This window comes from Mustelus asterias, chromosome 22 (assembly GCF_964213995.1).
Source record: "Mustelus asterias chromosome 22, sMusAst1.hap1.1, whole genome shotgun sequence".
Classification (NCBI taxonomy): Eukaryota; Metazoa; Chordata; class Chondrichthyes; order Carcharhiniformes; family Triakidae; genus Mustelus; species Mustelus asterias.
This window is the reverse complement of record NC_135822.1, coordinates 57,786,064-57,801,449: the sequence shown is the minus strand read 5'-3', so window position 1 is coordinate 57,801,449 and position 15,386 is coordinate 57,786,064. Positions and strand designations below refer to the sequence as shown.

General features: G+C 44.8%; 1 protein-coding gene across 1 annotated transcript in view; it reads left to right on the top strand.

The window, feature by feature from the left end:
• Positions 1-13,311, top strand: part of polb (polymerase (DNA directed), beta) — a 112,142-nt gene extending 98,831 nt beyond the window's left edge. The window contains exon 14 of the mRNA XM_078239319.1: positions 12,958-13,311. Within this exon, the coding sequence (XP_078095445.1) occupies positions 12,958-13,052 (95 nt within the window). The 3' untranslated portion in view covers positions 13,053-13,311. The remainder of the gene's footprint in view (positions 1-12,957) is intronic.
• Positions 13,312-15,386: the final 2,075 nt, after the last annotated feature.

The window sequence follows — 15,386 nt, the reverse complement described above, 5'->3', positions numbered from 1 at the left end:
TTTACACTGATTACAGATTATCAAGTCTGTCATCAACTCTACTGGCGAGGCTTTCAGATCATTTATACAACACTGCTTTGAAGACCAAGTTGAGAAAATGCTTGGAGTTTGTGATTCCCAGCTATTAGAAGACCATCACAGCTAGATTCTTTCCACTGCTTAAGAGCTTTAAATAACTCTCTACCCCATTTTAGAACAAGATAACCTTTTTTTTTTTATTCATTCGTGGGACATAGGCACCACTGGCTGGCCAGCATTTATTACCCATCCTAGTTGCCCTTGTTCAGAGGGCACTTGAGAGTCAACTACATTGCAGCACAATATAAAATATTGTGGCAGTACATAATTATATTGTGTGTGTGCATATAAAATCTCTCATGGCTTTGCTTCCAGTGAGTTGGTGGTTATTCTATTTTTTATTTAATTATCAAATTCATTAATAAAATATGATCAGAAGTTTTTTTTTAAGTTTATTTATTAATGTCACAAGTAAGGCTTACATTAACACTGCAATGAAGTTACTGTAAAATTCCTCTAGTCGCCACACTCCGGTGCCAGTTCGGGTCAATACACCTAACCAGCACGTCTTTCAGAATGTGAGAGGAAACCAGAGCACCCGGAGGAAACCCACGCAGACACGGGGAGAATGTGCAAACTCCACACGGACAGTGACCCAAGCCGGGAATTGAGCCCCGGGTGCCTGGCGCTGTGAGGCAGCAGTGTTAACTACTGTGCCGCCCCAGTGGGAAGGGAAAGTCGCAAATGCGGTGGCTGGAATTTTCCAAATGTTCCGCCAGCGGAATTTTCTGGTCCTGTCAGCGATGAAACCCCGTTGGCAACAGTGGGACCAGAAGATCCCACCGCTGACCAATGGCGGGCCACCTCCACTGCTGCAAAACACGTCATGGGAGCAGTGGAAAACCCTGCCCATGAGTATGATGCTTAAAGGAACTGCATACTTTTCTCAAGACCTTAGCTCAGTATGCATTTCTGTCGATAAAATCAGAAAAGTCTCAACATTAACAGCATTTTGCAGTCACACTTGATAGTGAAAAAGCCCATTCATAAAATCCATTCAATGTTTTTAAATCTTCTCAAGCAGTCAGTCTCTCAGAAAAGCAAACTTTTATTTATATACCATATCAAAGACAATTAATCCTTTAACAGCTTGCTGTTAACAAACTGTGAAGTCAGAACCCTCCACTGGAGTTAATTGTAGGTTTTGCAACTCAGCCAGGCATTCATAATGACATCATGATAGTCCTTGGGGAAATATCAATAAAGAGCTCTGTTGAAACTGCATGACTAGTCACTGCTTTTTTTATTCTAACCTGTAAATCAAAGCAGTCCAGCAGAAGGTTTTTATAGTTGCGGCCTTTTTTTAAGCTTAGAGAGTGTGGCATTTAAAAATTTTCAGATATTGGCTGTTATAACGATCCTATACACTGTTCAAGGGCATTTACATCTATCCATCAATTTATGACTTCCACACTGCGGCTCTTGGACTTACCAAAATGCTGTCTGTTTGATCTCAGCTGAGTTCAAATAGCTCTGCTAAGATTGGGAAAGAAATACCTGGGATCAAAAACAATCATGTAGACAAGGCTGAGATGCATTTCTCAGCCCAAATATGTATAGGTTAGGTGGATTGGCCATGGTAAATACACAGGGTTATGGGGATAGGGTGGAGGGAAGTGCTTTGAAAGGTTAGTCATGACACGAATCAATTCCAGCGTCCCAGATTGCCTGGATCCACTACAGTTCATCTACCGCTGCAACAGGTCCAGAGCAGACACCATCTCCCTGGCCCTGCACTCAACCCTGGAGTATCTAGATAACAAAGACACCTATGTCAGACTCCTATTTATCGACTGCAGCTCAGCCTTCAACACAATTATTCCTACGAAACTCATCTCCAAACTCCTCGGCCTGGGGCTTGGCTCCTCCCTCTGCGACTGGATCCTGAACTTCCTAACCCACAGATCACAATCAGCAAGGATAGGCAACAACACCGCCTCCATAATCATCCTCAACACTGGTACCTCACAAGGCTGTGTCCTCGGCCCCTCACTATACTCCTTATAGACCTTTGACTATGTGGTCAAATTCCCCTCCAATTCGATTTTCAAGTTTGCTGATGACACCACCATAGTGGGTCAGATCTCAAACAATGACGAGACAGAGTACAGGGAAGAGATAGAGAATCTGGTGAACTGGTGTGATGACAATAATTTCTCCCTCAATGTCAACAAAACGAAGGAGATTGTCATCGACTTCAGGAAGCGTAGTGGAGGACATGCCCCTGTCTACATCAACGGGGACAAAGTAGAAATGGTCGAGAGCTTCAGGATTCTAGGTGTCCATATCACCAACAACCTGTCCTGGTCCCCCCATGCCGACACTATAGTAAAGAAAGCCCACCAACGCATCTACTTTCTAAGGAAATTTGGCATGTCCGCCACGACTCTTGCCAACTTTTACAGATGCACCATAGAAAGCATTCTTTCTGGTTGTATCACAGCTTGGTATGGCTCCTGCTCTGTCCAAGACCGCAAGAAACCATAAAGGGTCGTGAATGAAGCCCAGTCCATCACTCAAACCAGTCTCCTACCCTGACTTGGAAAAGCAGCTAGCATAATTAAGGACCTCACGCACCCTGGACATACACTCTTCCACCTTCTTACATCGGGAAAAAGATACCAGTACCAACTGACTCGAGAACAGCTTCTACCCTGCTGCCATCAGACTTTTAAATGGACCTACCTCGCATTAAGTTGATCTTTTGCTGCACCCTAGTTATCTATGACTGTGACACTACATTCTACACCCTCTCCTTTCCTTCTCTATGTTTGGTGTGTTTTGTCTGTATAGCGAGCAAGAAACAATATTTTTCACTGTATACTAATGCAAGTGAAAATAATAAATCAAATCAAAGATGCTCTTTCGTAGAGTTGGTGCAGACTTGAATGGCCTCCTTCTGCCCTGGAGGGATTCTGTGTGCAAGACTCCAGTGGTGTTATGGCCTCTCCTGGGCTGTTTTGATCTCGGCTTCCACAGATGCCTTCTTCTCAGACCCTGGAACTTGGAGACCATCCTTCTATTATTCTTTGCTTTAATTAGTTGTCACCACATTCATCTTCTCGGGTTCAGTCTCTTTCATGGGTTACTTCTCATTCTCAGACTTTTTGGGAGGTTAGAAACATAGAAAGAAACATAGAAAAAACTACAGCACAAAACAGGCCCTTCAGCCCCACAAGTTGTGCCGAACATATCCCTACCTTTTAGGCCTACCTATAACCCTCCATCCTATTAAGTCCCATGTACTCAACCAGGAATCTCTAAAAAGACCCTATTGAGTTTGCCTCCACCACCACTGACGGCAGCCGATTCCACTCGCCCACCACCCTCTGTGTGAAAAACTTCCCCCTAACATTTCCCCTGTACCTACCCCCCAGCACCTTAAACCTGTGTCCTCTCGTAGCAGACATTTCCACCCAGGTTCCTGCATAATTTTGTGTAAGTCCACTCTTCCAACCAGCAGGCCAATCCAATGTTGATAAACGGGTTGTTGGGTGAATCACATCCCGTCCCCTGTTCCCTACCAGCAAAAACTGGATCTCTCAGAAATTTGGGCGAGTCCTCCGCAACCGGGTCCTCCCCACCATTTTTAACAGGCTGCAGAGACTTCCCAACTCCATAACAATCCAGCCCTGTTCGTCATCAGCATAACCACTTTGGATATTGTTCTACTCTGTACCTTAAACGGCCCTTGATGCTCGATCGATTGTTAATTTTAAATCTGAGATCAATAGATTTGTATTTATCAAAGGTACTCAAGGGTATGGTGCAATGATGGATTTGTGGAGTTAGGTCACAGATCAACCATTGAATGTCAGTGGAACAGCTCGAGGGGCTAAATGACCTACTCCTGTTTCGATGATCCTACTTGTGCTCCCACTGAAAAATGCTGGAATTCAGAAGGAAGGGCATTTTAGCAGTGAGTTTTGCTCACTTTCTTTTACACCTGCTCACACTTTAAATTGAGTTGTTTCATTTGTTATTGACTGTACTAATTCTATTTTGAAATGCTTAGAGTGCATGAACAACCAATTAAAGAGCAGCACGGTGCCACAGTGGTTAGCACTGCGCCAGTTTGCACATTCTCCTCGTGTCTGCGTGGGTTTCCTCTGGGTGCTCCGGTTTCCTCCCACAGTCCAAAGATGTGCGAGTTAGGTTGATTGGCCATGCTGAAATTGTCCCTTGGTGTCCTGAGATGCGTAGGTTAGAGGGGTTAGTGGGTAAAATATGTAGGGATATGGCCTGAGTGGGATTGTGGTCGGTGCAGACTCGATGGGCCGAATGGCCTCCTTCTGCATTGTAGGGTTTCTATGATTTCTATGAGTCCGAAAGACGTGTTGGTTAGGTGCTAAATTCTCCTTCTGTGTACCCGAACAAATGTCGGAGTTGTGGGGATTGGGGGTTTTCACAGTAACTTCATTGCAGTGTTAATGTAAGCCTACTTGTGACACTAATAAATAAACTTTTTAAAAAAACTTTTTAAAAAAGTTTGCAAACTTGAGTTTTAGCCTCCTTGACTTCGATGCAGTAACCTAATTTGGAAATCTTATCACTCGGTAGTGAGGAATTCACTTTTTCGCAATTATAGAGGGACAATGTTGGTGTAATATTACAAGTCGGAATCTAATTGCAAACAGTCGAGAGCATGTTGGCATCTTTATACGTGGAGAGATAAATTCAACTCCCAGCCGACCACTTTTTCAGTGTCAAATCAGAGTTGAATCTCAGTTTTCTTCACTGATTACAGACTAAGTCTGTCTTCAACGCTACTGGTGAGACTTGCAGATACTTTGTACAACACCAAATTTCTCTTTGAAGAGCAAATTCAGGAAATTTTGATTCTCAGCCAACATAAAGCCTCCGCTACTTTCTTGCTCTTTATGTAGAAACATAAAAAATAGAAGCAAGAGTTGGACATTCGGCCCTTCGAGCCAGTTCGGCCATTCATTTTGATCATGGCTGATCATCAAATCCAATATCCTGATCCTGTTTCCCAGCACCCCTCCTCCCCCCAACGTTATCCCTTGGTCCCTTTAGCCCCAAGAGCGATATCTAATTTCTTCTTGAAATCTCACAACGTTTTGGCCTCAACTACTTTCTGTGATAATGAATTCCATATATTCACCGCTCTCTGGGTGAAGAAATTTTTCCTCACCTCAGTCCTAAAAGAGATAACCCCTTATCTTCAAGCTATGACCCTTAGTTCTGGACTCACCCATCATTGGGAACATTATATCTGAATCCACCTTATCAAATCCAGTTAGAATTTTAAAATTTCTATAAGATCCCCTCTCATTCTTCCAAAGCTATCATCCTAGCTGACTTACTCTCTTCAAATGACAGATCTGCCATCCCAGGAATCAAACTGGTAAACCATTGCTACGCTCCCTCTATAGCAAGAAACATCCTTCCTCAGATAAGCACACCAAAACTGCACACTGTACTCCAGGCCCCCCTCTCCCCACCACCGGTTCTCCCCGGCAGTCCAGCCCCACACTCCCGCAGTGCCGACTCCCCCAGCAGGCTGACCACACCCCCTGGCTGACCTCCCCTCCTCTAGCCTGCCCTGATCTCTGGCCTCCCTGCTTCCCCCACCAATGCCTATGCAGTGGCAGCAGGACCCCCCCACCCCCTCAGCCCCACCCTCATATGCTCCACCCCCTTGGCACTGTCCCATGCCCAATGGGCAGTGCGAAGGTGCCCCCTGGCAAGAATTTCTTTCTGCTAATTTATTGTTCTTTATTCAATGGTTGCTGGGGGGGGGGGGAGGTGGCTGGCGATCGCGGCGGACTGGGAAGAAGGGGGGGGAGGGGGGCTGGACCCAGAAATGGTCGGGGGGACCAGCGATTGGGCCATGGGGGTGGGGAGAAGAGTGGGGGTTACGCAACTGGCCAGTGATCGAACTGGCCAGCAATTGGGAGGCCATCTGTAGGGGGCCACTGCACATGCGCTGATCTCGGCACTGACAGATCGGCGCATGCACAGTAGCCCACTCAGCGCCCCCATTTCAGCCCTTCCAGCTGGGATAGACCCTGCCCCTTGAAATTTAATGATATCCACACTAGAGGCTTCCCACACAGAGTGTGGGAGATTCTTCTCTGAACTCCCACTGAAACAAACAGTGTTAATTACTCCAGTTTTCACTTGAATTCAACACAGTTTTTTGGGGGAGAATTCCGCCCATGGAATTCATTTGGACTGCAGATCTGTGCTGTGTTGTTTGCAGACTTTGACATGAGTTTTGTTGACTCGTAATTAGTGGATCCGATATTCCAGAGCCCTGTAATCTCAGAGGCACATCCATAATGAGATGTAATTGGAAAGCCTTTCTCTCTGCACAAAACGTTTTGGTTTCAACAAAAATAGAAGCATTGGATTCACAACTGCTCACTAACCTATAATTGTATTCAATATAAATATCTCCCTAATGAAATAAAGGAGGCAGTTGCTAAAGGGCATTTCTGCATCTTTACCCAGACTCAATTTAAAATGTACTACACTGTCCAAACACTGCATCTTTTAACTTCTTATGGGCTCTTTGTGAATAATCATTTTTGCTAAATTGTTTCTTCTAAATTTCAGAAGATATATTCTTCTCACCTCGCAGCAATTAAAAGATTTCATAATTAAGTCAACAACTGTCAGGCAAGCTGTTAACTATCCGCTTGGCAATGCCATTCTTGAACTGAGTGCAAAGCCTCTTGATGTTGGTGCGTTATCCCGATACCTTTCCCTTTGGAAGGAGTCAGTATTGGGTTGTTGCATGAGAATTTATCAGTTGTATCTGTAATTGTAATAAAAGAGTTGAAGTCTTCAGTAGAGCAGAAATATGAGAAGTTTTTACAGATAAAAGCTGTTTACAGTGCAGTCTTGCAAAAAAAATTCTGAGTGCCGAACAAGCGAGAAAATGGGAGAGAATGGTGCCGGTTTTTTCAGCGAGTCTCAATCTTACAGCACTCGGTCCATAAAAGAGCCCCGTTGCGATTCTCACCAGTAAGGGGGGGAACCTAAGCTCACCGGTGAAGCCGACTGCAAAAAGCTTGGGGCGCCATTGTGCAGGTGCCCTGATTTTCGAGTGAACTGGGAGATCTCCTGCCATTCCCCCCCACCTGCCCCATGGATATCGTGTGTGTCCCCTACCCCCCAAACACTGATTGCTCCCTGTACTGGTTCCCTCCGTCCACCCCCCCCCCCCCCCCCCGCCCCATCTGCAGAGTTACCCCTCCCCCAGCCGATCACCACCCCTGCACAACTCTCACCCCACTGATACTCCCATCTGCAGAGAGCTCCCCCCCCCCACCCCCCCCCACTGATCACTCCCCCCGTCTGCAGAGTTCCCGCCTGCCGATCACCAGCCCTGTAGTGCTCCCTCTCTCCCCGCCGATCACCCCCTGTCTACAGAGCTCCCCCTTTGCCTCCCCCTTACAGAGCTTCCCTCTCCCTCACTCCTGTGGAGCTCCAACGTCGTCTCACCCTGGCGGTTCTGGTGCCTGGTAGGCACTGCCAAGTTCCAGGCGGGCACTGCCAAGGTGGCCCAGTCCCAAGGGCACTGTCCGGCTATGCCGCCGACTACTAGGGACTTCAATGGCCTCCGATCCGTCCAGCGAGGCCATCACGTCTGGTCTCCTCTGATGGAGACCGGTTGCGATTCTCACCAGTGTGAAGCTCGGCCAGCGAGGGGGTAAGTGTAAGTGAGCCCAAACGATAGCGTCCGGGACTCGCTAATGACATGTTAATCATGTCATTAATATTAAAATCAGGGCGAGAAGCCGATTTCGCCAGCAAAACAGGATTGTGTGAGGCGAGAAAATAGACGCAAACCCAATTTTAAGCCTCTCATGCAATCTTACCATCTCAGCTTGCTGAACAACGGGCGGGACAAGGTCGTACGATTGCATCCTAAATTGTTAACTCTGGAATATCTTTCAGTCCCCAGTGGAAATTATGCCTTTATACAAATGTGTAGCAGGGATCCATTGCAGAATAACATCATTGTGTCTCAGAGAAAGTCATGATGGAGACCTGGGACAAATGCATTTGGGAATTACAAAATGAACTTGCCGGGTATAAACGCACAAGTAGTTAAAATGATTGTTTTCCAGTCATTGGCTTATGGTTTCAAAGATGGTCTTTTCCCCTGAAGGTATTGCAGGTGCTGCATTAAATTATGTCAAAGCATCAATAAACTTTGTATCTAATTTCTGTCACGTTTCAGTGAAACATAATATATTCTTGTACATAGCTTCAGAAATTTAAGCCAACCTTGCGAGCATCCCATTAAAAATATCAGACCCTTTGTACGAAACCTTTATTTGCATTAATTAAATACACTTCTTAAACTGGTGGCTACTTTCCACAGAATTCCCAGCCTCTGACGTGTTTTTGTAGCCACTGTATTTCTATGGCTGGCTCCAGTTCAGTTTCTGGTCCATGGTGTCCCCCCAGTGAGGGATTGAATGATGATAATGCTGTTGAATGTCAAGGGGAGATAGTGGGGTTCCCTCTTGTTGGAGATGGTCATTGCCTCGCACTTATGTGGCGTGAATGTTACTTGCTACTTATTAGCCCAAGCCTAAATGTTATCCAGGTCTTGCTGCATGTAGCACCGGCTGCTTGATTATAGCGAATGGTGCAGAATTTTTTGCATTCATCAGTGAACATCCCACTTCTGACTTTGAGTGAAAGTCAGTGATGAAGCAACTGTAGATGGTTGGGCCCAGGACATGACCCTGAGGAAATCCTACTGTGATGTCCTGGGACCGAGGTGATTGATTTCCAACAACCACAGCCATATTCCTTTGTGCTAGTTATGACTCCAACCAGTGAAGAATTTCCCCCCTGTTTTGTTAGGGCTCCTTGACACCTAACCTTGATCAAAAGCTGCCTTGATGTCAAGAGCAGTCACTCTCACCTCATTTCTAGAATTCAGCTCTTTTGTCTATGTTTGGACTAAGTCTGTAATAAGGTTATGAGCTGAGTGGACCTGGCAAAATCCAAACTGAGTGTCAGTGAGCTAGTTATTGCCAAGTATATGCCACTTGATAGCACTGTGAATGACACTCTCCATAGCTTTGCTGATGATCGAGAGTAGACTGATGGGGCAGTAAATGGTTCGGTTGGGTTCGTCCTGTTTCTTGTGTACAGGCAACTCCCTCCTGACTGTATACCACCATTCTGCCTTCTCTGATGGGCCTGTCCTGTAGGTGGAACAGGACATGCCCAGGGATGGTGATGGTGGCGCCTGGGACATTATCTGTAAAGTCTGATTCTGTGAGTATGGCTATGCCAGGCTGTTGCTGGACTAGTCTGTAAGACAACTCTTCCAATTTTGGCACAAGCCTCCAGATGTTAGTGAGGATAACTTTGCAGGGTCAACAGGGCTGGATTTGCCATTGTCATTTCCAGTGTCCAGGTCAATGCCGAGCTATATGTCTGGGTTGTTCCTTTTAGTAAACATTTAGCAGTTTTGATTCAATTGAGTTCAAGGATAGGAAGGGTAGGATTAGAGAACCGTGGATAACCAGGGAAATTGAGGGACTGGTCAAAAAGAAAAGAGAGGCGTATGTTAGGTCCAAGCAGCTAAAAACGGAGGGAGCTCTGGAGGAGTACAAAGAAAGTAGGAAAGTACTCAAACGGGGAATTAGAAGAGCAAAAAGGGGTCACGAAATGTTCTTGGCAGACAGGATTAAGGAGAATCCCAAGGCATTTTATTCATACGTTAGGAACAAAAGGGTTGTTAGGGAAAAAAATCGGACCTCTCAGGGACAAAAGTGGGGACTTATGCTTGGAGCCCAAAGAAGTAGGGGAGATCCTAAATGAATACTTTGCGTCGGTATTCACAAAGGAGAGGGATGTGTTGACTGGGAGTGTCTCTGAGGGGAGTGTTGAACCGTTGGAGAAAATCTCCATTACAAAGGAGGAAGTGTTAGGTTTGTTAGAGAATATAAAGACTGACAAATCCCCAGGTCCTGATGGAATCTATCCAAGGCTGCTCAGGGAGACGAGAGGTGAAATCGTTGGGCCTCTGACGCAAATCTTTGTCTCGTCACTGGACGCAGGTGAGGTCCCAGAGGATTGGAGGATAGCCAATGTGGTCCCGTTATTTAAGAAGGGTAGGAAGGATAACCCGGGTAATTATAGGCCGATGAGCTTGACGTCCGTGGTGGGGAAGTTGTTGGAGAAGATTCTTAGAGATAGGATGTATGCGCATTTAGAAAGGAATAAACTCATTAACGATAGTCAGCATGGTTTTGTGAGAAGGAGGTCATGCCTCACTAACCTGGTGGTGTTTTTTGAAGAAGTGACCAAAATGGTTGACGAAGGAAGGGCCGTGGATGTTGTCTATATGGACTTTAGTAAAGCGTTTGACAAAGTCCCTCATGGTAGGCTAGTGAAAAAAGTTGGATCTCATGGGATAAAGGGGGAGGTGGCTAGATGGGTGGAGAACTGGCTTGGTCATAGAAGACAGAGGGTGGTAGTGGAAGGGTCTTTTTCCGGCTGGAGGCCTGTGACTAGTGGTGTACCGCAGGGCTCTGTATTGGGACCTCTGCTGTTTGTGATTTATATAAATGATCTGGAAGAAGGAGTAACTGGGGTGATCAGTAAGTTTGCGGACGACACAAAACTGGCAGGACTTGCAGATAGTGAGGAACATTGTCAGAGGCTACAGAAGGATACAGATAGGCTGGAAATTTGGGCAAGGAAATGGCAGATGGAGTTCAATCCTGATAAATGCGAAGTGATGCATTTTGGTGGGAATAATGTAGGGAGGAGCTACACGATAAATGGAAGAACCATAAAGGGTGTAGAGACGCAGAGGGACCTGGGTGTGCAAGTCCACAGATCTTTGAAGGTGATGTCACAGGTGGAGAAGGTGGTGAAGAAGGCATATGGCATGCTTACCTTTATAGGACGGGGCATAGAGTATAAAAGTTGGGGTCTGATGTTGCAGATGTATAGAACGTTGGTTCGGCCGCATTTGGAATACTGCGTCCAGTTCTGGTCGCCACACTACCAGAAGGATGTGGAGGCTTTGGAGAGAGTACAGAGGAGGTTTACCAGGATGTTGCCTGGTATGGAGGGGCTTGGTTATGAGGAGAGATTGGGGAAACTGGGGTTGTTCTCCTTGGAAAGACGGAGGATGAGGGGAGACTTAAAAGAGGTGTATAAAATTATGAAAGGCATAGATAGGGTGAACGGTGGGAAGCTTTTCCCCGGGTCGGTGGTGACGTTCACGAGGGGTCATAGGTTCAAGGTGAAGGGGGGGAGGTTTAACACAGATATCAGAAGGACATATTTTACACAGAGGGTCGTGGGGGCCTGGAATGTGTTGCCGGGCAAGGTGGTAGAGGCGGACACACTGGGAACGTTTAAGACTTATCTAGACAGCTATATGAACGGAGTGGGAATGGAGGGATACAAAAGAGTGGTCTAGTTTGGACCAGGGAGCGGCGCATGCTAATTGTTCTTTGTTTCTCGTTTCAAGGCTTCATTCTATGATCATCTTGCTGGTGCCAGTACAGAGCGAGACTGCGGATAGTTGGGAACCTGTCTCGGGGGCAGGGAATTCAGATGGTGTTCGTAAAGCAGAAGTGGAAATGAATAGGGTTGGGAAGCATTTTCCGATCAGGGCCAGTGTGATCTCCTGGACTCGTTTCGATCGCCTTAGGGGGTCGGAGAGGAATTTCCCAGATTTTTCTTTCCCTATATTGGCCCTGGGGTTTTCACTCTGGGTTTTCGCCTCTCCCTGGAGATCACATGGTCTGGAATGGGGGGGGTGGGGGTGAGTTAATAGGTTGTGATGAACAAAGCATCGTAGCTGTGAGGGACAGCTCGGTGGATAGGATATTAGGATGTAGATAGGCTGGAAAATTGGGCGGGGATCCTGGATTCAGGATTCAATCCTGGACCGGGGAGCAGCGCGGGCTTGGAGGGCCGAAGGGCCTGTTCCTGTGCTGTATTGTTCTTTGTTCTTTGTTCTTTGAGTGACTTGCTAGAAGGCAAATAAGAGTCAACCACATTACTGTGGGTGCAGAGTAAAAAAAGCAGGGTTACATTAGCTACTTTCCAATCCACTTGAACTCTTCTGGAGTCTATACTTTCTAATCCACTGGAACTCTTCCAGAGTCTGTAGAATGCTGGAAAATGATCACCAATGCGTCCACTATTTGTAGGGCCACTTCCATCAGGGCTCAGCTGTCATGTCCCACACAACTTTCCATTAGTTATGGTTCAGTCATGAAGAATACCCACTTGAGCATGGCACCACAAGTTCCTATGCACCTTGGTGGTATGCCCTGTGTCTAACAGCACCCTTCGGGGAGGGGGAAGAGAATTATTGACCTAATGAATCTCATTCATGCTGATAAATTGCTGGGGATTAAAGTTGAGGTAGCTTTTATTTTTAGTCTTTATTTTAGCTTTAATATTGTAAAAAAATGCCCACCTTCATCCTCAATTGATTATGGAGAGGCGGTGGCCTAATGGTATTATCACTAGACTATTAAACCAGAAACTCAGCTAATGTTCTGGGGACCCGGGTTCGAATCCCGTCACGGCAAATGGTGAAATTTGAATTCAATAAAAAATATCTGGAGTTAAGAATCTACTGATGACCATGAAACCACAGTTGATTGTCAGAAAAACCCATCTGGTTCACTAATGTCCTTTAGGGAAGGAAATCTACCGTCCTTACCCGGTCTGGCCTACATGTGACTCCAGAGCCACAGCAATGTGGTTGATTCTCAACTGCCCTCCAAGGGCAACTAGGGATGGGCAATAAATGCTGACCCAGCCAGCAACGCCCCACAGATGAATGAAAAGAAATGTTCAGTAGAATGGTGTCTGTATGATTAACATCCTACTGTGTGTTAACTGCAGGAGTGCCAGGGGAACCACTGCCTGTGGAAAGTGAAAAGGACATCTTCGATTACATCGGCTGGAAATATCGAGAGCCGCGAGAGCGAAGTGAGTGAGTGTCACCTGAGGGTTACTCTCAGAACCTCTTAATAGAAGACGTCCTCTGAAATTCCATGGGATGGAGACTGCGATGAGTCCTGATAAGTTTAGAACTAGCTGAAACATTCATAAGGATTTCTCAATTGCTTGCTAAAGAACTTTGTAAACGCATAGATGGCTCGTATATTATGCATGAAGCTAGAATGTCTTTGTAGAGAAGACTGGCTTTTCTATAAAGGTCTGTGAGTAACAGCAATAAACCACTCTGAAGACTGATTGGTGTCACATTTAATAATGAATAAAAAATGCAATATTAAATACAAAATATGATTAATCAATACTGTTTGTAACACTAGCAAGACCAAAGGAATGCAGATGTACAGGTCAGCTGACCTTCAACAACACAAACTACAACAGCTCTCACTATTAGACCTTTTCCACAGTTAAAGTAATTTAACAGATAATTTCCAAACATTGCCCTTTGGCTTGTTTTTTAAACTGTTTATATACAGTCTGTGAATTATGTGTTTCGGAACTCATTACAAAGCCAACAAGAGTCGGCACAAACCTTAGTGGCTCACACTTTGCAAGCCTCGGGTAATGTGCTGTATACACCGATAAAAGCTTCACAAGTATTTACATTCAGTGGCTGTGAATGATATTCAAAGCTCCTGTATATATGGCATGCAGTGAACAGAGGGTCACACTGCACTCTCTCACCTGGTTCTCTATGGCAGTGTATGGTGCATACATTGCCATAGAGTTGTGAATGCTGCAAGTTGCCTACAGTAGTGAATGAAACACAACTTCCATGCAATTGGTGCAAGCATCATACAACTCATCTTCAATGTTGAGTGGCATTTCCTTGAGTGCAGTGAGCTGTTTCTAGGATAACTAGTTTATTTATTGTGCTTCTTAAAATATAGCAGACATTGTATTGCAATGAGTTAAAAGTTGGGCAGTTTAAAATGAAAGAAAATGGATGTATTATATTGTTGGTGTAGAATTGGAGGCTCTTTCCGAATACACCGGAAGTTTTGATATGCTGCACATATTCTGCTGACACAACGCAATGAATGGAACTGATGATTAAGTAAAGAAAGGTGATAACTGTAAGTTATTGTTCTCTTATTAAAATGAAAAATAATCTGAACACACAAGATCTTAGGTTTGTGATATTGTAAGAAATTAATAAGAACTAGCAAAACACTTACAACTGCAAGACCGGGATTTGAAGGTAAACTCCATTTTGGAGCTGGGGCTGCAGTAGATAATTTTGATTATCCACCATAAACTAACCATAGTGATGGTATGGAGCAAAATGAGCTTTGTGACGGGAGAGGGGCCTGGAATTTTATTGAATCTGACTCAAATATTTGGCAGTTTTGAAGAACTCCAGTAAACTTCGAGGTTGCTGATTAACTGATGGTTGTTCTGGTTTAAGTAGTTATTTGTGAACACTTCTGTAAAGTTTGCCAAACTGGTTAATTAGTAATCCAATAATTTACTTGTATCTTTCAGGCTTTCACACATCTTAGCTCATTTATAATACAGACAGAAGATTGTGCATTTGAATCCAAACTTTCTCAAACATTTTCAAAATTAATGTAAAGTTGTGAAGAAGAGCTAGCAGGGGAAAGGGAAGACTGTCCTTCATGACAGGAAATTGTTGCAAGACTTCCTTGGAATTGGGATTAAATTGTACCTGTACGGGTTTGAAGTGAGGAATTATTGGTTAAATGCCATACAACTTTGGAACTGATCTGATGTATGATTATGGATAGGTCCTGCCCAATATGTCAGTAGATATGGTATTTGAAATGGGACAAGCTTTTCTTCAAGTGTTTGTTGAGAGATTTACTCTCTGCAATCCCTGGACAGAATCCTGCCATTTCCTGCAGATTCACACAGAGTCCAGGACTTCCACTTTGTTCCATTTGCTTTGGTGGAAGGTTTTTTAAAAAATGTATTATTTAATGGAAGATGAGCGTCACTGACAGAGCCAGCATTTTTGGCCCACACCTCATTACCCTTGATTTGTGTGACTTGCTAGGCCATTTCAAAGGGTAGTTAAGAGCCAACTACTTTGCTGTAGGCCAGACCAGGGAAGGATAGCAGATTTCCTCCCCTGAAGGACATTAGGAGATGAAGCACCAACGTGGCCTGGTGATGCTGAATAGCTTTCCTGCACCTATTCTATATTTAAGGTGCTTTATCTGTGTAATGTTCATCATATGTAATGTGTGTTACAACCATTTTCAAACATGTATTACAAATAATGACATACATCATTCTACAATTAACAGGATAATGGATTACATTGATGGTGTTAAAGTATTCTTATAAAAGGC